This window comes from Chiloscyllium plagiosum, unplaced genomic scaffold (genome assembly GCF_037043375.1).
Source record: "Chiloscyllium plagiosum isolate Xiang-an unplaced genomic scaffold, Cpla_swu_hap1 HiC_scaffold_41, whole genome shotgun sequence".
NCBI lineage: Eukaryota > Metazoa > Chordata > Chondrichthyes > Orectolobiformes > Hemiscylliidae > Chiloscyllium > Chiloscyllium plagiosum.
In genome coordinates this window covers 32,278,373-32,303,220 of record NW_028270179.1, presented here as the reverse complement: position 1 = coordinate 32,303,220, position 24,848 = coordinate 32,278,373, and the positions used below count along the sequence as shown (strand labels likewise).

At 42.5% G+C, this 24,848-nt stretch overlaps 1 protein-coding gene across 1 annotated transcript in view; it reads right to left on the bottom strand.

The window, feature by feature from the left end:
* Positions 1-23,011, bottom strand: part of LOC148138215 (uncharacterized) — a 103,690-nt gene extending 80,679 nt beyond the window's left edge. Inside the window, exon 1 of the mRNA XM_087981887.1 lies at positions 22,908-23,011. Within this exon, the coding sequence (XP_087838013.1) occupies positions 22,908-23,011 (104 nt within the window). The remainder of the gene's footprint in view (positions 1-22,907) is intronic.
* Between the last annotated feature and the right edge of the window lie 1,837 nt (positions 23,012-24,848).

The window sequence follows — 24,848 nt, the reverse complement described above, 5'->3', positions numbered from 1 at the left end:
TCCATGTAAAATTCTGTAAATCCGTTATTTTTCGATTGGAGACAGACTCAAAGGGAGCAATACCTTCAATACATTATCTGTGCCGACATGACACCAATTGTTATTGTACACTTGGGAAGGTAACTTTAAAAAAAAATCGTTTTGCGATTTACACATGAACGAATTGAAACCGACATGATCATTCTAAAAGATGAGAGACTTAACAAATATTCCAGGTCTTTTTCAATATATAATTTCAGTTACATCACACTGTAATGTTTTGCTTTAAATTCTATGTCATGCAATCATATTCTCCACAACCATCTGAAGAAGGAGCAGCACAACCAGAGCTAGCGCTTCCAAATAAGCCTGTTAGACTATAGCTTGGTGTTGTGTGATTTGTACATTCTTATCTCCACACTTTGACTTCTGAGAGGCAGCCACTCATGTGTCCATGCTCGTAACGCCATATTACTCAGCAGCCTCCTGCGTAACACTTTATCAAATGTCTTTCCATAAGTATAGACATCTCACGTATATTGCCACTCGTTGATATAAACTGCTGGTTGCCAGTTTAAAGAGTTCTAACAGTTTTGTCAAGGATGACTTTACTTTGATGAAACCATTGTTAACTTTGCCATATTTTACTAAGCACTTCCAAGTAATCAGAAATCTCATCCTTCGCAATGAACTGTTAACAATGTTAACAATGACTACAGTTGTCTAATCGGCCTGTAATTTACAATCTTTTGCCGAAGTCTATTCTTCTATTTGGTTGGGGGGAATTACATTAGCAATTTTCCAGAGCTCTGGGATCCTCCACCATGTCCCCAGTGAAACCAAACGTTTCTCTACTGTATCGTCCACTATCTCCTCAGCTATCTCTGCCAGAACTTGAGGGTGTAGCCCATCTGACTGAGTTGATGTGTTAACTTTCAGACCTTTCAGTTGTTCTGGCCTCTTCTCCTTTACAATGGACGCCGTACTCATTTCTGACCATTAGGTCTCGCGATTCCTTTGGATATTACTTGTGTCTCTCACCGTGAAGACCGACACAAACTACTCATTAACTACTTCAGCCTTTTCTTTGCGCCCCATTTCCAGTTTTCCACATTGTATTCCAGCTTTTGCCAATCATTTTCTTTCCTTTAATATCGACAGCAACTCTTGCAATCTTCCTTAATACTATAGTCTTGCTTATATTTAATTTTCCACCATCTTATTTCTTAGTTCATTGTCCGATGTTAATTATTATCGGCTTCCCATTCCGTTGATTTCCTACTCCACTTTGCCAGATGATATGCTTTCTCCTTTACTTTTCTGCTGTGCCTGACTTCCATGGTCAGCCATAATTGTCTCATCCTCCATTTAATATGCATCTTTTCCTTCGCGATGAGCGTTTGCTGTATCTGTTACTGAGTATTTTTTTCTTCATGTTGCAAATATTTTGCACTATATTTTGTACTGGAGACTTAAATAAGTTTTACTGAGCTATCCTTTCTTTTCATTTTTGTCATATTATTTTCAATGCAGAAACGAACCTTATAGCTGTTTACCTGCAGATTTTCACCGCATTGCTTATTAGACTTCTTGGAGTTTTCCTCTTTGCACGAATTCCTAGTTTGATGTACTGTTGACCACCCGATTAACCTTTTTCGCCAGAACCCTTGCTCCAAATCAGTTCTGGTCTTCAAAGGCCCAATGGTAAAGATCCCTCTTTTTCCAATACTGATGCCACTGCCTCATGAAAAGGAAGCCCTCTTTCCTGCTCTGCTCTATTGGCGGCATGTTACTTCTCTTATTCACCTATCTCTACGCCAATTTGCGAATGACTTGGTCAGAAATCCAGAAATTATGCCCATTGAGGATCTGTTCTTTAAATTGGTTCGTCCCTCCTGATAATGTCTGAACAGATCCTTTTTCCTAGTCTTGCCGTTGTTATTTGCATAGACGTGGACCATGAAAATTGGATCGTTACCCTTCCTGTCCAATATCCTTCCGAGGCAGTCGATGATGTCCCGCACGCTGGCATCGGAATAGCAACACAGCACGCGGGACTCTCAATACTGCTTACAAAGGGTACTATCATTCCTCTTAATTTGGAATCCCCTGCAACTATCATAAAGTCATAGAATCATAGAGTCCTACAATGTGGAGACGAGCCCGTTGGCCGAAAAGAGACCATGCTAATCAAAATATCTCTCTACGCTGACCCCGACACTTCACCCATATCCTTCTATTCACTTCTTTCCATGTAATTGTCCAAATGATTTAAAAAATATTTTTAAAGTACCCGCCTCAACTACTTCTGTTGGCAGCTCATTCCACATGTGTATCACCATCCGTGTGAAACGGTTGCTCCTCAGATTTCCTTTTATTATTTCCCCACTAACCTTAAGCTGATGCAATCTCGTCCTCAATTCCTGAACCCCGCAAGAAAGACTGAGTGCATCCATCAGCTCCATGCAGCTTATGATTTTTTCACATGCGTATGATACCCCAACACTCTCCGATACTCTGAAGAACAGAAGTCCTCGCGTGTTCCGATACACCAGACCATTGAGTCCAGGCAACATTCCTGAAAATTGCTCCTGCACTCTTTCCAGTTTCACAACGCCGATCCCACAGAAGAAGACCAAAACTGAACACTATACTTCAGTTTTAGATTCATCAACGTACTATATAACTGCAAAACTCCCTAATACCAATACTGAATGCCCTGCCTGACGAAGGCCATTGTCTTAAAAGCCTTCTTCACTGCCCTGTCTACCTTTGACCCCACTTTCAGAGAACTGTGAAACAGAACTCTAAATCCCTCTATTGCTGTACACTCCAGAAGGCCCTGCCATTCACATGACAGTCCAATCATGATTTGACTTTCCAAAATGCAAGACCACACACTCACGAAAAGCCACACATATTGACATTAAACTCCATTACCAATTTCTCGGCGCACTTCTCCAGCTGATCAAGATCCGGGAGCCATTCCTGATAACCTTACTCGCTCTCCACCATGCCTCCTATTTTAGTGTCATCAGCAAACTTGCTTGTATTTTATAATTCAAATCTTTCCACTTGTCTTTATACTCCCCCAAGTTGAATGGCCTCCTTTCCGACTGTGCCATACTCCACTGGCTCATCCATCCTGCATCTTCTCTACTCATACAGACAAAGACAAAGCCGGTCGGGAAGGAAAGTGATTGTTCTACACATACAGACCTTCCCGGTCGGGAAGGTAAGTGATTGTTATTTAAGATTTTTCCTCGACGCCAGCGGTCTTTTCGCATCAGAGAGGGGCGGGGGCTGGGCGGAAGTGAAGGCAGGGCGCAAAGCGGGTCGGGAAGGGAAATGATTGTTACTTGAGTGGGTGTGTCAGTGTGGATAGAGCTGAGAAATATGAAGGGTAAACAGACTCTCTTGGGAGTTATCGACAGGCACCCAAGCAGTAGTCTGGATGTCGGATGTAAGTTAATTCAGGAGCTGAAATTGGCCTGTCACAAAAATGTTACTACAGTTGTTATGGGGGATTTCAACGTGCAGGTAGACTGGGAGAATCAGGATGGTATTCGACCTCAAGAAAGAGACTTTGTGGAGTGCCTCAGAGATGGAATCTTATAACAGCTGGTGCTGGAGCCGACCAGGGAGAAGACAATTCTGAATCTGGTATTGTGTAACGAACCAGAATTGGTCAGGGACCTCGAAGTGAAGGAGCCATTGGGAAGTAGTGACCATAATACAATAATCTTCAATCTGCAATTTGAGAGGGAGAGGGTACAATCGAAAGTGACAATTTTTCAGTTGAATAAAGGGAACTATGGAGCTATGAGGGAGGAGCTGGCCAAAGTTCAATGGTGCAATACCTCAGCAGGGATGAGAGTGGAGGAACAAGGGCGGATATTTCTGTGTATAATGCAGAAGTTGCATGATCAGTTCATTACAACAAGGAAGAAATATCCGAGGAGGAGGCATGGGTGGCCGTGGCTGACGAGGGAAGTTAAGAAACATATAAAGTTAAAAGAGTAAAAGTTTAACAAAGCAAAGATAATTGGGAAAACGGAGGACTGGGAAGCTTTTAAAGAACAACAGAGGATTACAAAAAAGGAAATACACAGAGAAAAAAAATAAGGCACGAAGGTAAACTGGCCAATAAGATAAAGGAGGATTGTAAAAGTTTTTTTTTAAGGTATGTGAAAGGCAAGAAAATGATTAAGAATAAAATTGGGCCCTTGAAGACAGAAACAGGGCAATATATTAAGGGGAACAAAGAAATAGCAGAAGAATTGAATTGGTACTCCAGATCTCTGTTCACTGGGGAAGACACATGCAATCTCCCTGACATAACAGTGGCTGAAGGACCTGAACTGAAGAGAATTTACATTTGCCCGGAGTTGGTGTTGGAGAGACTGTTAGGTCTGAAGGTTGAAAAGTCCCCGGGGCCTGATGGTCTACATCCCAGGATACTGAAGGAGGTGGCTCGAGAAATCATGGATGCGTTGGTGATTATTTTCAAGAGTTCGAAAGATTCGGGATCAGTGCCTGCGAATTGGAGGTTGGCTAATGTTATACCACTTTTTAAGAAAGGTGGGAGAGAGAAAACAGGAAATTATAGACCAGTTAGTCTGACCTCAGTCCTGGGAAAGATGCTGGAGTCTATTATAAATGATCAAATTATGGATAGTAGTACCAGGATAGGTCAGAGTCAGCATGGATTTATGAAGCGGAAATCATGCTTGACTAATCTTCTGGAATCTTTTGAGGATGCAATTCTGAAGATGGACGAGGGAGATCCAGTAGATGTAGTGTACCTGAACTTTCAGAAAGCTTTTGATAAAGTCCCACATAGGAGGTTAGTGAGCATAATTAGGGCGCATGGTATTGGAGGCAAAGTACTAACTTGGATTGAAAGTTGGTTGACTGATAGGAAACAATGAATAGTGATATTCAGCCCCATTTCAGAATGGCAGGCAGTGATCAGTGGGGTACCGCAGGGATCAGTACTGGGACCGCAGCTTTTTACAATATATGTTAATGATATAGAAGATGGTATTAGTAATAAAATTAGCACATTTGCTGATCATACTAAGCTGGGTGGCACGGTGAAATGTGATGAAGATGTTAGGAGATTACAGGGTGATCTGGACAAGTTAGGTGAGTAGTCAGCTGCATGGCAGATGCAGTTTAATGTGGATAAATGTATGGTTATCCACGTTGGTAGCAAGAAAAGGAAGGCCGATTACTACCTAAATGGAATCAATTTAGATAAAGGGGCAGTACAGAAAGATCTGGGTGTTCTTGTAAACCAGTCAATGAAGGTAAGCATGCAGGTACAGTAGGTAGCGAAGAAGGCTAATAGCATGCTGGCCTTCATAACAAGAGGGAGTGAGTATGGAAGCAAAGACGTTCTTCTGCAGCTGCACAGAGCCCTGGTAACACCACACCTGGAGTACTGTGTGCAGTTCTGGTCTCCAAATTTGAAGAAAGACATTCTAGCTATTGAGGGAGTGCAGCGTAGGTTCACGAGTTCAATTCCTGGAATGGCGGGATTACCTTATACTGAAAGACTGGAGCGACTGGGCTTGTATAACCTTGAGTTTAGAAGACTGAGAGGGGATATGATTGAGACATACAAGATTATTAAAGGATTGGACCCTCTGGAGGCAGGAAACATTTTTCCGCTGATGGGTGAGTGCCGAACCAGAGGACACAGCATAAAAATACGGGGTAGACCACTTAGGACACATATGAGGAGAAACGTCTTATCCCAGAGAGTGGTGGCTGTATGGAATGATCTGCCCCAGAGGGCAGTTGAGGCCCAGTCTCTGGATTCATTTAAGAAAGAGTTGGATAGAGCTCTCAATGATAGTGGAATCAAGGGCTATGGATATAAGGCAGGAACAGGATACTAATCAAGAATGATCAGCCATGATCATATTGAATGGTGGTGCAGGCTCGAAGGGCAGAATGGCCTACTCCTGCACCTATTGTCTATTGTAAAGAGTAGGTACCAATACCTTTGGACAACGTTAACAGCTGAACATGGAATATAGAACACAGAACTGTTAAGCAAAGTCAGCCATTTGGCTCTCGAAGCTGTGCCGAACTTCTTTCCTTTTCTGAGATCAAACTAATTGACATTGCCTTTATTTTGCGATCATCCATGTGCCTATCCAACAGACTATTACATGTCCCTCGTGTATCTGAATCTATCATCAACGTTGGCAGTGCATTCCACGCACTCACTACACTCTGTGAAAAGAACTGACCTCTGGTGTCTACTCTGAACCTTCTTCCAATCACCTTAAAATTATACCCACTTGTGATAAGTATTTCTGCCCTTTGAATATATCTCTACCTATTCACTCTATCTATGCCTCTCATCACTCTGTACGCCTCGACCAAATCACCTCTCATCTTTCTTTACTCCAATGAGAAAAGTCATAACCCCCTCAAACGTTCTTCATAAGACATGCTATCCAGTCTCGGCATCATCCTGGCAAATCTCCTCTGTGCTCTCTCTGAAGCTTCAACAATTTTCCGGTAATGAGGAAACCAGAACTGACCACAATATTCGAAGTGTGGTCTTCCTAGTGTACTATACAGCTGGAGCATAAACTTAAAGCTTTAAAACACAATATCGATAATGAAAGAAAGTACCCAATACGCCTTCTGAACAAGCCCATCAACAAGGGTGGCGACTTTGAACAATCCGTGAACGTGGACACCAAACTCTCTATGTTCCTCCACACTGCCATTTTCCTGCCTCAACCCCGTATTTTGCATTAAATTTCGAATTTCCAAAATGAACGACTTCACACTTTTACAGCTTGAAGTCAATCTGTCACTTCTCACCCCAGGTCTTTATCATGTCAAGGTCCTGTTACACCCAACAAATTCCCTCCTCACGATCCACCACTTCAAAATCTTCATGCCATCGGCAAAATCACTCGCCCCATCCTACCAGTTCGTCATTCATGTATAAATATCACAAAAGTCAGAGGACGTGGATCAGAACCCAATGGGACACCTATGGTCAATGGGCTCCAGTCTGAATGATTTCCATCTACAACCACACTCTCTCTTCTATGGGTCAGTCAAGTCTGTATCCAGACAGCCATACTTCCCTGTATCTCACGCCTCCTCACCTGCTGAATGAGCCTACCATGGGAAAAACTATCAATAGCATTATTAAATCAATTTGCACCACATCGACTACTCCACGTTCGTCAGTGTGTTTTGTGACATCCTCACGCAATTCAATAAGGCTTATGAGACATAATCTGCCGCTCACAAAGCCTACTGACTATCTCTAACCAAACTATGGGTTTCCAAATTATGATACATCTTTTTTCACAGAATCCACTCCAACATTTCACCGACTGGAGACATAATTCTCAAGACTATCCATATTCCCTTTCTTAAACAAAGATATGATTTTTTTCAGCTTCTACTGATCTGGCACAACTCCAGGTGATTGAAAGAAAGCAAAAATCATCGCCAAAGGCGCAACAATCTCGTCCCTTCCTTCCGGTAGTAACCTTTGGGTTTATCTCAACTGGCCCAGGGAACTCCACACTGCCGTTTTCCTTTATAATTTTGCTTATTTTAAATATTTAAGCACATCCTCACTCATATCATCAACTTTTTCGAGCATGTCAGCCTGTTCTACGCTGTCCTCAAAAACATCAAGGTCCGTCTGAGTAGTGAATACTGAAGAAAAATATTCATTAAGTACCTCCCCTACCTCCTCCAATGACAGGCACAAGTTTCCTCCACTGACTGTATTTCGTTCTATACTCACTCCGGGCATTTTCCTGCTCCTCGCATACGTATAGAATGCCTTAGGGATTTGCCCAATGCTTCCCACTAAAGCCTTCCTATGCCTCTTCCAACAGTCTTGAGTGCAGTTTTCAGTTCATTTCTGGCTGACTTGCAACCCTTTAGAGCCTTGCCTGATCCTTAAATTCTTATACTTATAGTTGGATTCCTCTAAATGAAGCCCACTACCTGCCCTCACTTGCAGCCACACTTTGCTGTTCATGGCCACCGACAGAGTTTGTGAAACTTCATCTACCAGGTATGACCTCCTCCTGAAACAAATTGTCCAGGTGTTCCTTCAGATTCTGGATATGCTGCAGCGTTTGAAGCTCAGATTCCAGCTTATCGAATGAAACAGACTCCTTCAAACAAAGAACAATTTTGCAGATGTGGTCAATGCAAATCGAAATGTGATCAGCCATCTCCGACATCACACAGTGACAGTACATGGCCTGCACAGCCGTCTCTACTTAGTTAAGTAAATTGGTAATTAGTTAATCATCGATTAACTTTTTTTTTCTCGATTTGGAGTGTTTTTTTGTTCAAATCTCGGACAGATTTCAGATCAGCCAATCAGGTCAGACCTCTCGTGTAACGTGCTTAACGCTCGGTTAATCATGCCATTCACTGTTGAAAGCAGACATGTAAAAGACAAGTCAGGTCTCATTATAACCATCGGGAAAAGAAAACGATGGTTTTGGCATAAACTCCCAGTCACTTTCAAAGTAACGACCGCATCATTCCCTGCAAAATTTCAATGAGTTTAAACACAGACTACATCTCATTTTCTCCGTGCCAATGATGGCTCCAGAAAACAGCAACCGTTCTTAATTCTGAAAAGAAAACGAACAATTGCCAAACTTATAATGTTGGCTTTATGCTTCCTAAGTCTGATGAGGAGAGTTAAGCTATGAACCCAGTCCTCCCGGATTAACGACTGATGCAATTCCCTTGCATCACAGCATCCCTCAGGCGTTTGCCTGTTACTGTAAAATCTTTAAGAGCAACACGGTGATGACAATGAATTGGAGACGAATTTCTCCGCAGTGATCAGATCAAGCGAAAAGACTGGATATGGAAACAATTAACTGAAACACTTTCGTTTCAGGACTTGGTTCTCCCACCTTGTTCTTGGATGCTAGAAGCATCCTGAAGAAATGTGGTTAACTTGAGAAATTTGGTTGGTTCCTGGGACTTCGATGTTGAGGCCATCTCGGTGACATGTATAGAGCTGAGACAGGAATGCCACAGAGTACGTGGTTCAGACGATTCAGTAAATCAGTAAAAGTAGTAAAAGAGGAGCGGTGTGGCACTGTTAGTCAAGGACAGTTTTACTGTGGCAGAAAGGATGGTGCTGAGGACTCGTCTATTGAAGTAGTACTGGCTGAGTTTCGGAACAGAAAAGGAATGGTCACCCTATTGGGTGTTTTCTGTAGCTGTACAATCAGTTCCGGAGATGTAGAGGGAAGGATAACGAAGACGATTCTGGATTGTAGCGACAGTAACAGGGTAGTTGTTATGGGAGCCCATAAATTTCCCAACATTGACTGGGACTACTATAGTTCGACGACTTTAGATGGGTCAGTTTTTGAACTCTTGGGTGTTTTCTGTAGGCCTCGAAAAGGTTTCAGAGATGTAGCAGAAAGGATTGTAAAAAGTAATCTGGGCAGGAGCGAAAGTAACAGGGTAATTGTCCTGAGAGACTATAGTTTTCCAAATATTGACTGGAAACGCTTTAGTGGGAGTACTTCTGATGAGTCAGTGTTCCCAGTTTGAACAGGATGGTTTAATGACGCAGCCAACAAAAGGCGAGTGCACAGTGGTTTTGGTACTGGGTAATGAACCAGGCCGGTTGTTAGATACGAAGTGAGGTGTGCACTTTGGTGTAAGTGACCACAATTCAGTGACGTTTACTTTAACGATGGAAAGGGACGGGTATGTACTGAAAAGCAAGAGTTATAGCTGGAGTGAAAGCAACTATGATGTGTTTAGGCAAGATTTAGTGACTATAGGTTGGGGAAGTAAACTGCAGGGGAATAGGCACAATTGAAATGTTGAGCTTATTCAAGGAAAAGCAACAGTGTCACCTTGATAAGTATGCATCGGTCAGGCAGAGAGTAAGTGGTCAAGTGAGAAAACTGTGGTTTACAAAAAAAGTTGAATCGCTTGTCAAGTGTAAGAACGAGACTCATTAAAGATGAGACGTGAAGGCTCAGTTAGGACAATTGAGAGTTACAAGTTAGCACGCAGTGATCTCGAGAGAATCTACGTAGAACCAGGAGGGGACATGAGAAATTTTCGGCCGATAAAATCAAGGGAAATCAGAAAACTTTCTATTGGTATAAACAGTAATAAAAAAATGACAAGATCAGATTAGGGCCAATCAAGTAAAATAGTGGGAAGTTTTGGATGGAGTCTGAACAGATAGAAAAGTCGCTAAATGACACAGGAATAATGCAATGCTGTCGAGGGGAACACTGAGACACACGATACGAGAATAGACGGCATTGAACTTCTTCAGCAGACGGTGTTATCAATTGTCACAAGTATGAAAATAGGAAAGTCAACTGGGTCGGATGGGATTTATCCTGGGATTATCTGGAACCCTAGTGAGAAGGTAGCATATCATTTGTCATTGATATTTATGTTTATGTCGTCATTGACTGTACGAAGAGTGCAAGAAGATTGGAGGATAGCAAATGTGGTTCCCTTGTTCAAGTCGGGGAATAGACACAACCCTGGTAATAATCGACCAGTGAGCATTACTATTCTTGTTGGAACGTTTTCGGTGGTATTGTAAGAGATAGGATTTATAATATCCTCGAACGTAATAATTTGATGAGGAATATTCAACACGGTATTTTGAGGGGTAGGTCGACCATCACAAACTTTAGTGCGTTCTTTGAGAAGGTGACGAAACTGATGGATGAAGATAAAACTGTTGATGTGCTCTATGTGGATTTCAGTAAAGCTTTTGATAAGATTCCCTGTGGTGGGCCATTGTAGAAAATGCAGAGGCATGGGATTGAGGATGATATCGCGGTTTGTAGCAGATAATACCTCGATGTCCCCTTCTGATTCTTCCTTCTTCCCTCTTTAGGTCCTACCTGGCTAGCTTGTAACACTCAAGCGCACTAACTGCGCCTTCACGTTTCATTTTTCCATGAGCCTGGATTTCCGTTCGTACTGCTGCACCGCAAGGATCTGCTTTTGGACCACTACTGATTTTCATATTTATAACTGACCTGGATAAGTGCGATGAACGATGTGTAAGAACATTTGCCGATGACCCTAAACTAGGTGGCGCTGTGGAGAGTGTAGAAGGATATTGCAGGTGACAGTGGGACATAAGAAAGTTGGAGAACTGGACTGAGAGGTGGCAAAAGGAGTATAATGTGGAAAATTGTGAGGTGACGCATATTGGATCGAGGAACAGGCATATAGCATACTGGGCTCAGGGTAAGACTCTGGGCAGCGTGCATGAGCACAGAGGTCTCTGGGTCGATGTGAATGCATCCCTGTAATTTGCCACAAAGACTGATAGATGTGGTGCTGGAAAGTCACAGCCTGTTCGGCAGCTTTCAATGAACAGGAGAATTGACGCTTCGGGCATAAGTCTTTCATCAGGAGTGTCTCTTCTGCTGCAGGGCTTTTCCTAAGCCTCGGATGTTGCCTAATGGGCTGTACTTTTCCAGCGCCACACTTTTCGACTCTGTCCTCCAGCATCTGCAGCCATGACTTTACCTCAGGTTGATAGGGTTGTTAAAGAAAACGTTTAGTTTTTCAGATTTTATTCGCAGACGATTTGAGTTTTGGAGCTATGTGGTGTTGTTTCAGCTGTACAAAACTCTGGTGCGGCCATATGATTGGAAGTCTGTGGAAACTTTGGAAAGGCGTGCAGAGGAGATTTAGCAGGATATTGCCTAGTATCTTAGTAAAGTCTTATAAGAACAGGGTGAGAGACGTGAGGCTGTTTTTGTTCGCGAGAAGGTGGATAAGAGGTAACTTCATAGAGGCATACAAGATGATCAGAGCATTAGAAAGGGTGAGAGCCTTTTTTCCTTGGATGGTGATAGCTCGCAAGAGGTGACATAGCTTTAAATTAAGGTGTGATAGATATAGGTCAGTTGTGACAAGCAATTTATTTACTCAGATGTGGAAAGACCTGTCTGCAACAGTAATGGACTCGGCAATATTATGTGGATTGAAATGGTAATTAGATAATCACATGAATGATCATGAAATAGTGTAGGTTCGATGGGCTTTCGAATGGTTTCACTGGTCAGCACGAAATCGATGGACGAAGGGTCTGTACTGCACTGTAATGTTCAATGTTCAATATTGAACATTCTACGTTGTACGTTCAATGATGTGTGGGGTACTAATCTCGGATCATTTTGGATAGTTAATTGCTTTGTTAAACATTCACCTCGTAAAAGGACCTCGCCGGCTAAAAGGCTGTATCTAATCTTTCAGCGCTCAAGAAAGGCTACGTTGTTTTCATGCAAAGACCGGAAATGATGCAGTATTTCACATGCGCTCATGTTTTAAATACTGGGGTTGAACAACTGAATGTGCACGTATCAGTCTCCCACAATAGCCATTGCCTGCCTGTACACAGTACACTGTTTGTAATGTGCTAAGCATGCAAATTTCAGTAGTCCCGCACGAGACATTGTACTACTGCAATCAATTACATTTTGCACACTGCTGAGTGTTCATATATGAGTTATCTCACATTACATATAGTACTACTGTAGTCATTTTATTACTTTCGGCAATAAACATGTTGCATATTGCTGTCTTTCCAAACATTAGTTGGCCTCCACAGTAGTCGTTCCATTGATAGACACCATTCAGCAGCTGAATATTAGCTGATGCCCCAGTATCTGCTTTCTCACTGTGTTGAATTAATATTTTTGCAGTTAATGTCTATTTGCGCATGAGGGGGTATCTCAGTGTAACTGTGTGTATGTTTGTGTTGTGTGTGTGTGTCTGCATACATATGTGTCAGTCAGTGAGTGCAGTTGTGCTTATGTATCTGCTGGCATTACTGTCTGTTTGTATGTGTGTCAATGGAGTTGAGTTTGTATTTATGTGAATGTGAGTGTATAAAACTGTGTCAGTTTACGTGTGTTACTGTTTGACTCCACAGTGCAGATCAGGAATTCTATCTGTGTTGTGGTTTTAGCAATTGTTAATGCCAGAATTATCTCTGTCATCAATGCTGTTTTATCATCTGGGTCGCTCAGTGGAGGCTGAGATCTAGCCTGTTTAGAGACCTTGGGTTTTTGGGACGGTGCAACTAGCGACTTCTGATGAACGAACAAAACCAAACCTTTTATTAAGACGTGATTCCATCTCCATTGAAACCACCTTCACAAACATTCTGCAGGACAGATTGAGTGTAAAAAATCCTGGGCGAGAAGGTTTTGTTCCGTTGGCGTTCAGCTCACAAAAGCATAAAATCCATCGCTTGATACTGTGACGATACTGCCTCTTTCACAAGTATATTTTGTCATTTATTTTTACGTCAAGAGGGGGGTCGGAAAGGCAGTGGTGCTGGTTGTCCTGGATTGGCAGTAGAATTCCCAGTCCTCAGGTGGTGATAGTTCGGACGAGGGGACGCAGCTTTAAATTGAAGGATGATAGATATAGTAACGATGCCAGAGGTAGTTTCTTTACTCAGAGAGTAATAGCGATGTGGAGCATACTGCCTACAACAGTAGGAGTCTCGCCGACTTTAAGGACATTTAAATGGTCATTGGAAAAACATATAGATAAAATGGGATAGTACAGAATATACAGGCTTCAGATTAGTTCCACTGGTCGACGCAACATGGAGGGCCAAAAGGCCTGTGCAGTACTGCAATGCTCTATTTTCTATGTTCCGTGTTCTGTGATGTCTTAGTGATGAAATTGAGTCCATCACATGTCCGGACAATTGAGTAATGAGTGGAAGTTCATGCAGTTATATAACAGTGTGTTATCGGAAGAAGTTGCTTTGGATAGTGCACGGACTCCAAATAGCAGGTCATTTACGGGTTCAAAACTCTTAAGATAAAATGCAAAATCATTTTTACTGGCACCGACTGCTCAGGGATATAGTTGAATTTTGCCAGACATGTCACTCCTATCAGTTAATTGTAAGCCGCAGAGAGTAATGAAGCTTGCTCTTTGACTACTCATTCCTGCATTTCAGTAATATTTCACAAGTGTCTTAATTGATTGCGTAGGACTCCTCCCTGAATTAGAAAGTGGAAAATAAATATTTCTTAACAATATGGTATTTGTCCACTAGATTTAAAGAGGCTCTTCCATTATGCAAAATCACAGCTCAAAGGATTGCTGAAGAGTTACTCTTTTTAAATACAGTATTGATTATCCACGGCGAATCAGTCCGATTTGAGGACAAACGTACATCAGAATTATTCAAGGAAGCTGTGGACAGCTACCAAATAAAACAATCTAAATCCATTGCGTTCCATACAAAGTTGTAGGAAGAGCGACAAATCTACTGGGACTGAGAGAAGCAGCCACATTGAAAAATGCGTTTCTCGTTTCAACCGTGGTCTTGTCAGAAAAATTTCTCTGATACCACTTATGCTTGCATTATACTTTTACATGATGTATGATCATGGGATGTTGCAGAGAACGGAACAGTTTTATTAAGTTGCGAAATCGTGTTAATTATGTTTTCAGTAAGTTATACGCAATCATGCTTTCTTGTGTTCCTGTTTCATTCATAGTGGTTTAATAAATTCTATTTTGTTTAAAGCTCTGTGGTTTGACCAGCTGCATCAGTGCTGGATAATCCACTCTGCATCTGCATTTACAAAAAAAAAATAAGTAGTCCAACTTCTTAAAATATTTTGACAAGTTCTGGCGTGGACCATAATAATATCAACAGCAGTTATTCATGACATTCAGGCATTGCTGCCAGAAGCAACATTCGTTTCCCATTCCTTTCTGCCCTGCAGGGCATTTAGAAATGAGTCACATGACAAATGAAAAATTTGATCAGATACGGACCATAGATTTTCTTCCCGAAAGAATGTCAGTAAAGTAGATGTTTCATCTTTTCATTAAACTATTTGAATATGATAACCATTATAAGATTCGATGGTGAATCCACAGAACATGAGTTTGCTGGTCGTGTATTGACAGTGAAGAGATAGTCCGAGCCTCCACCAGCCAATCATCATGCATTTGGTGATCCGACTAGAAAATTTGCCATCACTTCACGGTCTCCAGTATCAAATACGCAAAGCTGTTGCATGTAAGATGGAAAAGCAGACACTTAATACACCACGCATCACTGGCAGCGACATGACAATCTGGAAATTTTCCCGCATGTGGCCTCTTTTGAATAACACAAGGCAAAATAACTATCCCATCCAGCGACATCAAATCTCTCATTCGGCAAAAGTTATTCTCAGCAAAGTGATGGACAGTGTCATTGGCGGAGGCATCAAAACATGCAGGCACAGCTTGTTGCATTTCTGTGTCGGGGGAGCGTGGGCAGCAAGAAGTCATGGTTAAGGTGAGACAGTTAGGAAAATGCATGACGGCATGGCAACTGAATTTAAGTAGTGAGGAAGGAGGCGAAAAAGAAGCACCACAAGAATAGTAAACGCTGGTGTTCTCGCTATGCCACATGCCAGTGAGGGAAAGAATAAGAAGATTTGTCAGGCAAATGCTCGGCTGAAGAGGTGATGCGGAGTGCAGGACAGGATTTCCGATTTGTGCAACATTAGAACGAAGAAACTTTGAAATGTACGAAAGAGTTGGGTTACACCTGAACTCGAAGGGGACGACTATCCTTGCCGGGAGGTTTTCTAGAGCTCCTGGGGAAGCTTGAAACAAGGTTGGCCGGGGGTAAGGTTTTTGTGAAACATAGCATCAGGTGAGAAGATTCCTTGTTTGGTTGGATGGCAGATGTAACAAACAGAAAGACTTTGAGGAAGGTTCGTCAAAAATGGTAAAACGACGTGAGTCCACGCAGAAAGGCAGAAGGAAGCAATGCTGAGACCAAAGCAAAAGTAAGAAAAGAAATAAAAGTAAAATTGGGTGACAAAATAGTTCCAAAGACTAGCTCGATTCGACAGCAACAATGAGTAAAACGGCAGCATTCGGAATGCCCGTAGTATTCAGAATAAATTCAATGAACTTGCGCAAGTCTCTACAAAGGATTACCATTACAGAAACGTGGTTGAAGCAAGATGATGGCTCGGAACTAAATATCCAAGGGTATCTTGTAATCAGCAAAGACAGGCAGGACAATGGGAGATGGTGTCACACTCTTAATTAAGAATGGGATTCGGGCAATAGGGAGAGACGACACAGGTGTATGAGAAATATGTTGAATTCATTTGGGTGGAGATCAGGAATAGTAAAAGAAAGAAGTCACCTTCGGATGATTCTGCCGCCGACCCAATAATAGCACAGGCAATCAATCAAGAAGTAACTGACGCAGGTATGAATGGAACGGCAACAGTCATGCAGGTGTTCAACATGTACACTGATTGACCAAATCAGGTCTGTTGAGGCAGTATTAAGACGAGTGAAAGTAACATATCCATGATAACAATCTTGAACAGCATGTTACCGAACATTCAAGAGAGCATGAAATCTTAGACCTGGTCCTCTGTAACCAGACAGGAAAATAGAATGATATTGCATTTAGGAATCCTCTCGGAAACGGTGCTCACAATATGGTCGAACTTCGGACACAAATGGGCATTGAAATAATATCACTAAAAATCAGGGTGTTTTGCTTAAACAAGGGATACTATAATGGGATGAGGAAGGAGCTGGTTAAATTGCACTAGGGACACAAGTTATGTTGTAGTAGATTTGAGTAACAGTTGAGGAAATATAATAAGATCTTTTCACAGCGTTGAAGGAAAGTATACTCCTGTTCGAAATAAGGACAGCAAGGGGAGGATGGGTCAGCCTTGAATTGATGAGGACAGATAAGTTACCTGGGCAAGATGGCATATATACAAGTTTTCTACGGAATGTAAGGGAAGTGTTGCATACTTGGCGAAGGTCTTCGCGTCCTCACAATCCACTGGTGTATTATCAGAAGTTTGGAGGGTGGATATGATATTCTCTTATTCAAGAAAATGATTATGGATGACATTGTGTATTGCAGGCCAGCTTGCCTGCAATACAAAATCTGCTGGCAAAAGTGTAGGAGAGGATTCTGATAGGCAGGGTTTATGAGTATTTGGGAAAACTTAGTTTGATAAGACATAGTTTGCATGCCCTTGTGATGGGCACGTCATTCCTCGCAAGTTTATTCTTTGAGTATGCAACAAAACACAATGACGAATATCGAGCAGTGTCTGAGATGCATCTGCAATTCAGCCACACAGTTGATGAGGTTCCTCATGGTAGGCTTATTGAGAAAGTTTGGAGGCAAGGGATACAGGGAAATCTAGCTGTCGGGGTGCAAAATTGACTGGGACATAAAAGACAGCCTGTGGTAATGTTCTATGGATATTGAGTATTCAGCCGTGTGCTCGGTGATCTTTGGTGTTTCAAAGAGATCGGTTCTGGGACCTCTGTTTTTTGTGATTTGTATAAATGTCTTGAATGAGTAAATGGAAGGGTGCATCAGTAATTTTGAGGATGACATTAAAGTTGTTGGCGTTGTGGTGAATGTGGAGTGCTGTTGTAGATTGCAACAGGACATTGACAGAATGCAGATGTTGTTGAAAAGTGGAAGATGGTGTTTAACTTGGAAACATGTGAAGTAGTTCATTTTGAAAGGTCGAACTGGATTGTAGCTTACAGGGTTGAATCTTAGATTCTTGGCTGTGTAGAGGAGAAGATGAATCTTGGGGTCCAGATCTATCGGTCCCGCAACGTTTCCATCCAAATTGATAGGGTTGTTAACAAGGCATATGGTGCGTTGGTTTCTTCAGCCGAGGGATTAAGTTTAAGAGCCGCAAGGCTATGCTGTAGCTCTATAAAACTCTGGTTAGTCTATCCTTGCAATATGGTGTTCAGTTATGGTCTCCTCATCATAGGAAGGATGTGGAAACTTAAGATAGAGTACAGAGGAGATTTACCTGGATGCTCCCTGGAATGGAGGGCATGTATTAAGAGGAACGTTGGAGAGAGATGCACAAGATGATGACCTTCATAAATCGAGTAAATAGTCATTTTCCCAGTTCGAAAATGGCAATCACAAGTTGGCATAAGTTAAAGTTGATTGGAAAAATGGTATAGGATAGACATCAGATATTGTTTCTTTACACAGAGTGTGGTGGATGGGGAAAATGCACTGCCAGCAGTGGCAGTCGAGTCAGGTACATTCGGGACATTGGAGCAATTTTGCACAGGCGTATGGATAATCGTAAAATGTCCGGTATGTAGTGTTATGGACCAGAACAGACCGCATTGAAACATTTCAAGAAATAAGCCCAGACCGTATCTTTGCTCGTTGTTTTAAGTGGGTGTAACACAGATATTGCAGGAGTAATACAGATGATTGAACCACTTAGTTTGAAACAAAATCATATTTATTTAGAATGTTACCGAATGAGACACGAAAAAAAAACATAATACACTATCCAAAAACCCAACAGACCACCTCAACTTAATGACGATGACAAAAATAATTGCAAGAATCCCCATAAATAGTCCTTGTTACAAAAGGTGCCATGGAGTGCAATGTATTACAGGAGAGATGTCAAAGAAATATTCAGCGATAACCGACATATTTGGGTCCATCAGCTTGCAAAATCTGCACGCTCGACTGCTTTCAGTGAATAGCCATTTTGACAAAAATAAATAAAATCTGAGAAAAATGCTGAGCTGGTAGAAATGGACGTCCATCTTTCATTGCACAAGTGTTCTTTTCTAATCTTGATAACCATTTGCCATGAGGCAGAATTTGTGTGCGATAATCAAATTGGTTCAAACATCTTTCAAACTTGGATGCTTCTGAGTCTGTGCCTTTCCGACCTCTCTGAAATGAAAAAAAAAATCCAAGGACAGCATAACCTTGTCAAACGTGCATCATCGTCACAGTAGGTTAGTTTGAACTTAGAGCAGGATAAAATATTGGCACCTCTTCAAGGGCCGAAAGGCTTGTACTGTAGGGTACTACTCTATACTCTATGTTCTAAACATGGATTTAAAAGAAGGCAGCCAACTAACAGCTCAGGCTTACAAAGTAGCCAATAGTACTGTAGGAGGAAACGGGAAGATTGGTTAAAATAAATTAAAAAGCAACAAAATAAAAGCACGACGCAAGCAATAAAGAAAGGAAAGATAGACGATAAATGCGAACCAACACAGAGTAAATAGTCAGGTAGGAAAGTTTTTATAATTATGAAAACATAAAAGGCTGGCTAAAGTAGAGTTCGGGCCATTGCAGGAGCCGAAATGGGAATTAACGTTGGGCAACGATGAAATGGGCAAGGCTTTGAATAACTATTTTCCGTCAGTCTTCACAGTGGAGAATATGTCTCACATGCCAAAGAATGGTGTTAAGGTATGATGGGAGATCAGGTTATCAATTCAAATGTTCTCACTATAGGAGTAAAGTTCAGCAAACGTGAGGGTCGGACGATCGTTAAGTCCCCTATAATCCATCCAGGTTGCTGAAAGGAATGGTGGAAATGTAATTGAAGCGTTAATGTTAATTTGCCGGATTCATTGGCTGCTCGCAGTGGACTGGAAGACAGCGAATGGCATGTTGCTGTTTTAAAAAAGTGATTAGGTAAAAGGCAGGTAAATTAAAGGCAGTTAGATTAGCATTTTAGAACTTAGAATCTCGACAGTGTGTAAACAGACCCTTAGGGCCAACACGTCCACTCGGACCCTCTGAAGAGAAACCCACTCAGCTCCATTGCCTTACCTTATTGCCTGATATTTACCCCTGACTAATGCATCTAATCTACACATCCTTGAACACTATGGACAATTCAGCTTGGCTAATTCACCTAACCTTCACCTTTTAGAATTCTGGAAGAAAACCAGGGAACCCAGATGAACCCCACGTAGATACGGTGAGAATGTGTAAAGTGCACACAGATAGTCCGCGTATGGAATCGAATCCGGACCCCTGGTTTTGTGCGGCAGCATTGCGAACGACTGCGTGACCGTTCTTCCTCAAACACATACCCTGCAAGTGTGAACCCATGACTTGCAAATCCCAATGACACACCTGGTCAGTATAAGGAGTTAATAGACAATAGACAATAGACAATAAGTGCAAGAGTAGGCCATTCAGCCCTTCAAGCCTGCACCGCCATTCAATATAATCATGGCTGATCATTCCGAATCAGTATTCTGTTCCTGCCTTATCTCCATAACCCTTGATTCCACTATCTTTGAGAGCTCTATCCAACTCTTTTTTAAATGAATCCAGAGAGTGGGCCTCCACTGCCTCTGGGGCAGAGCATTCCACACAGCCACCACTCTCTGGGTGAAGAAGTTTCTCCTGAGCTCTGTCCTAAATGGTCTACACCGTATTTTTAAGCTGCGTCCTCTGGTTCGGCACGCACCCATCAGTGGAAATATGTTTCCTACTGCCAGAATGTCCAATCCTTTCATAATCTTATACGTCTCAGTCAGATCCCCTCTCAGTCTTCGAAACTCAAGGGTATACAAGCCCAGTCGCTTCAGTCTTTCAGTGTAAGGTAATCCTGACATTCCAGGAATTGACCTCGTGAATCTACGCTGCACTCCCTCAATAGCCAGAATGTCTTTTCTCAAATTTGGAGACCGGAATTGCACACAGTACTCCAGGTGTGGTCTCACCTGGGCCCTGTACAGCTGCAGAAGCACCTCTTTGCTTCTATACTCAATTCCTCTTGTTATGAAGGCCAGCATGCTCTTAGCCTTCTTCACTACCTGCTGTCCCTGCATGCTTGCCTTCATTGACTGGTGTACAAGAACACCCAGATCTCTCTGAACTGCCCCTTTACATAAATTGATTCCATTGAGGTAGTAGTCTGCCTTCCTGTTGTTGCCACCAAAGTGGATAACCATACATTTATCCACATTAAACTGCATCTGCCATGCATCTGCCCACTCACTTAACTTGTCCAGGTCACCCTGTAATCTCCTAACATCCTCATCTAATTTCACCCTGCCACCCAGCTTTCTATCATCAGCAAATTTGCTAATGTTATTGCTGATACCATCTTCTATAGCATTAACATATATTGTAAATAGCTGCGGTCCCAGCACGGATTCCTGCGGTACCCCACTGGTCACTGCCTGCCATTCTGAAATGGAGCCGTTTATCACTACCCTTTGTTTCCTATTATCCAACCTATTTTCAATCCAATCTAGTACTTTGCTCCCAATACCATGCGCCCTAATTTTACTCACTAACCTCCTGTGTGGGACTTCATCAAAAGCTTTCAGAAAGTCCAGGTACACTTCATCTACTGGATCTCCCTCGTCCAACTTCAGAGTTACATCCTCAAAAATTTCAAGAAGATTTTCAAGCATGATTTCCCCTTCATAAATCCATGCTGACTCTGTCCTATCCTGTTACTACTATCCAGATGTGCAGTAATTTCATCCTTTATAATAGACTCCAGCATCTTTCTCACCACTGAGGTCAGACTAACTGGTCTATAATTTCCTGCTTTCTCTCGCCCACCTTTCTTAAAAAGTGTTATAACATTAGCCACCCTCCAATCCTCAGGAACCGACCCCGAATCTATTGCACTCTGGAAAATAATCACTAACGCATCCACGATTTCCCTAGCCACCTCCTTCAGTAACCTGGGAAGCAGACCATCAGGCCCCGGAGACTTATCAACCTTCAGACCTAACAGTCTCTCCAACACCAAATCCTGGCAAACATAAATTCCCTTCAGTTCAGGTCCTTCAGCCACTGTTACCTCAGGGAGATTGCTTGTGTCTTCTCCAGTGAACACAGATCTGAAGTACCCATTTAATTCCTCTGCCATTTCTTTGTTCCTAGTAATATAAAATATACCCCAGTGATCCAAGAACTTCAATCCTTGACTCCTGCACCAGTTCCCCAACCACACGTTCAAGTCCATTATCTCCCTGTTTCTGGCCACACCAGCACGAGGAACTGGAAGCAAACCGGAGATAACCACCTTGGACGTCCTGCTTTTCAGCCTTCTTCCTAGTTCACCGAAGTCTCGCTGTAGTATGTTCCTCCTCCTCTTCCCGACATCATTTCTGCCGACATATACCACCACCTCTGGCTCTTCACCCTCATCCTTGAGGATTTCCTGCACTCTGTCCGCGATGTCTTTCACTCTAGCACCAGGAAGGCAACACACCATCCTTAAATCCCGTCTGCTGCCATAAAAACCCCGGTCAGTTCCTCTCACGATGGAGTCCCCGATTACCACGGCTCTGTGAGATGTCCGACTCTTCCGCTCTGCCTCTGCGGCAACTTTTTATTGACAAACTTGGCCGCCTTGCGAACTGGCAGTGTCATCAGTCTCTGTTTCCAAAAGCTTCAACTTGTTCCTGACAGGTACTTCTCCCGGGGTCTCTTGCACCTGTCTCCTCTCCGCCTTCCTCATCGTCTGCTCTCTTCTGCTCTCTTCTTGCATGATTGGTGTAATAACATCGCTGAAGGTCTTGTCCAGAAAGATCTCGTTCTCTCGGATGAGCCTAAGGTCTTCGCGTCTTTTCGTCAGCTTTGCAATATGCTCGGTCAATTGCTGAATGTGCACACATTTTCTACACATATATGAGCCAGACACACCAGAGTCGTTGAGCTCCCACATCAAGCACGTAGCGCACTGAACGAGCTGTGCAGTCATGTCTTCACCCTCTTCAACTGTGGTGTAATCACTTCACTCAACCTCCTTGTCAAAGATTCCTGAGCTGAAGCCTCACTCTTCGATCTAAACTTCTTTAGACCCTCTTTTTGTGTCCCGTCTGTGGACTCTTAATTAAGGTTAGAGGAAGAGGGAGGGAGGGAGACCCTACTTTGTAGGACCTGGGGTTTAGAACACACCCACTCCAACTGCAATCACTTACCTTCCCGACCGCCTTTGCGCTCCGTCTGAACTTCCGCCCAGCTCCCGCCGCTCTCGGCTGCGAAAAGACCGTTGGCGTCGAGGTAAGTTCTTTATATAGTAATCACTTACCTTCCCGACCGGCTTTGCGCTCTGTCTGAACTTCCTCCCAGCTCCCGCCGCATTCCGCTGCGAAAAGCTACGACCTTGGCGTTATTACAGCACTCTCTAACCATCTGAGCGAAACCTCCTATCTATTTCTAGTTGGGAAAATTTTGGAGTGCACTTTCAAACAGGAAATAGTGAGACATCTAGAAAAAAGGGTCCATCGGGCAGAACGTAGCATCAATACAAGAAGGGAAGGTCGTTCGTGACAAGTCTACTGGAAGGTCTTTAAGGATGTAACAAAGACGGTGGATGAGGGAGAACAGTTGGATGTTGTCACCTTGGCCATACACACGGCATTTGATAAGATGCTGCATAAAATACCCATTCATAAGATACAAATGCATGTAGTTGTGGGGAATTTACAAGCATGGATGGAAGATTTGTCAATCAATAGAGAGCAGAGAGGTGCAGTAAATGTTTGTCTCACTGATTGGAGATCGGTCTTCACCAGGGTGTCGCAGGAATCAGTGGTCAGGCCAAAAAAGGTCATTGTATACATCAATTATGTGGAAGTGGATATCGAGTGAAACGTATCCAACTTTGCTAATGTCACTAAATTGAGTGGAATAGCAAACTGTGCAAAGGATGTGGTGGGGCTGCAGAGAGATTTCGATTAAGTGAGTGAGCTAGGGTTTAGCATGTGGAGTACAATATTGGTGAAAGAAACGTTGTTCACTTTGAAAGTAATGATAGTAAGCCAGCGCATTATTTAAATTGTGAACGATTGAAGCATACTGCTGTGCGCAGCGACGTAGAGGTGATTGTACATGAATCCCTAAAAGCTGATTCGCAGATACAACAGGTAATCAGGAGATAAACGGAATATTGGCTTCGTTGCTAGAGGGAGTTTCTGCTGCAGTTGCACACAGAGATGGTGAGGTCGCACTCTCAATATTTTCTGCAGTTCTGGTCTCATTATTTGAGGAAGGACATAGTGGCCTTGGAGGCTTTTCAAAGGAGGTTCACCAGACTGATTCCAGAGATAAGAGGATCACCCTATCAGGGAAGTTTGAGCCGCCTTAGGCAGTACTCGCTCTAATTTAGATGGAATAGATGGGACATTACAGAAACATATAAAGTTATGGAAGGGATTGTTCAGAATAAGGCAAGAAAATTGTTTCCGCTGGTGGGTGAGACTAGAACTCGATACATAGCCTCAAGGTTAGGGGGAGTAAAATTTAAGACAGTGAAGGGGACGAACTGGTTTTCCCAGAGAGTAGTGAATCATTGGAATTCTCTGCACAAGGATGCAGTAGACGCAGCTTCGTCTATGAGAAAAAAGATAAGTGATAATAAAAATAACTTGTTTGTTAAATTTGCTGGTAACGTCAACTAAATCTTTGGAAACGGCAAGAATTCAATTGCAGACGAGGCAACATAAAGACGAAAATGAAATGATACAATTTCAGTTACGGTTAAAAGCCGACCATAAAGACAATGAGATGAAAGACTGAGCTGAAGAAAGAGGTAAAACTTGTGAAGGATGAAAAACAGAGAGATGAAAGGTAGAAATAGAGAGACCTTGAAATTAAGGAATTGGCTTAAAAGATTGTAGGGTACACATCGTGAGGAAGAGAGTGTGGATGAACAAACCCATCGTAGTGAAAGGCTTGGTTGGAATCGGTCTAATATATATATCCAAGCATTGTCTGAATTTGATAGAAAGGAAGCAGAAGTCTTGTTCATGTAATTTGAGAAAACGACTAAAACAGCACGGTGGCCAGTGACTATGGGGTTCGTCGATCCAATCAGAACTGGTAGGTAGAACTCATAAGGTGTTATTACAGGAGTATCTTGAGAGTCTGTTGAAGTGAAGGAAGCTCTCTTAAATGCACATGAGCTGGTGGCAGAAATAGAAGAGACCATATCTGAATCCAAGGAGGGACCAGGTTAAACATACATAGA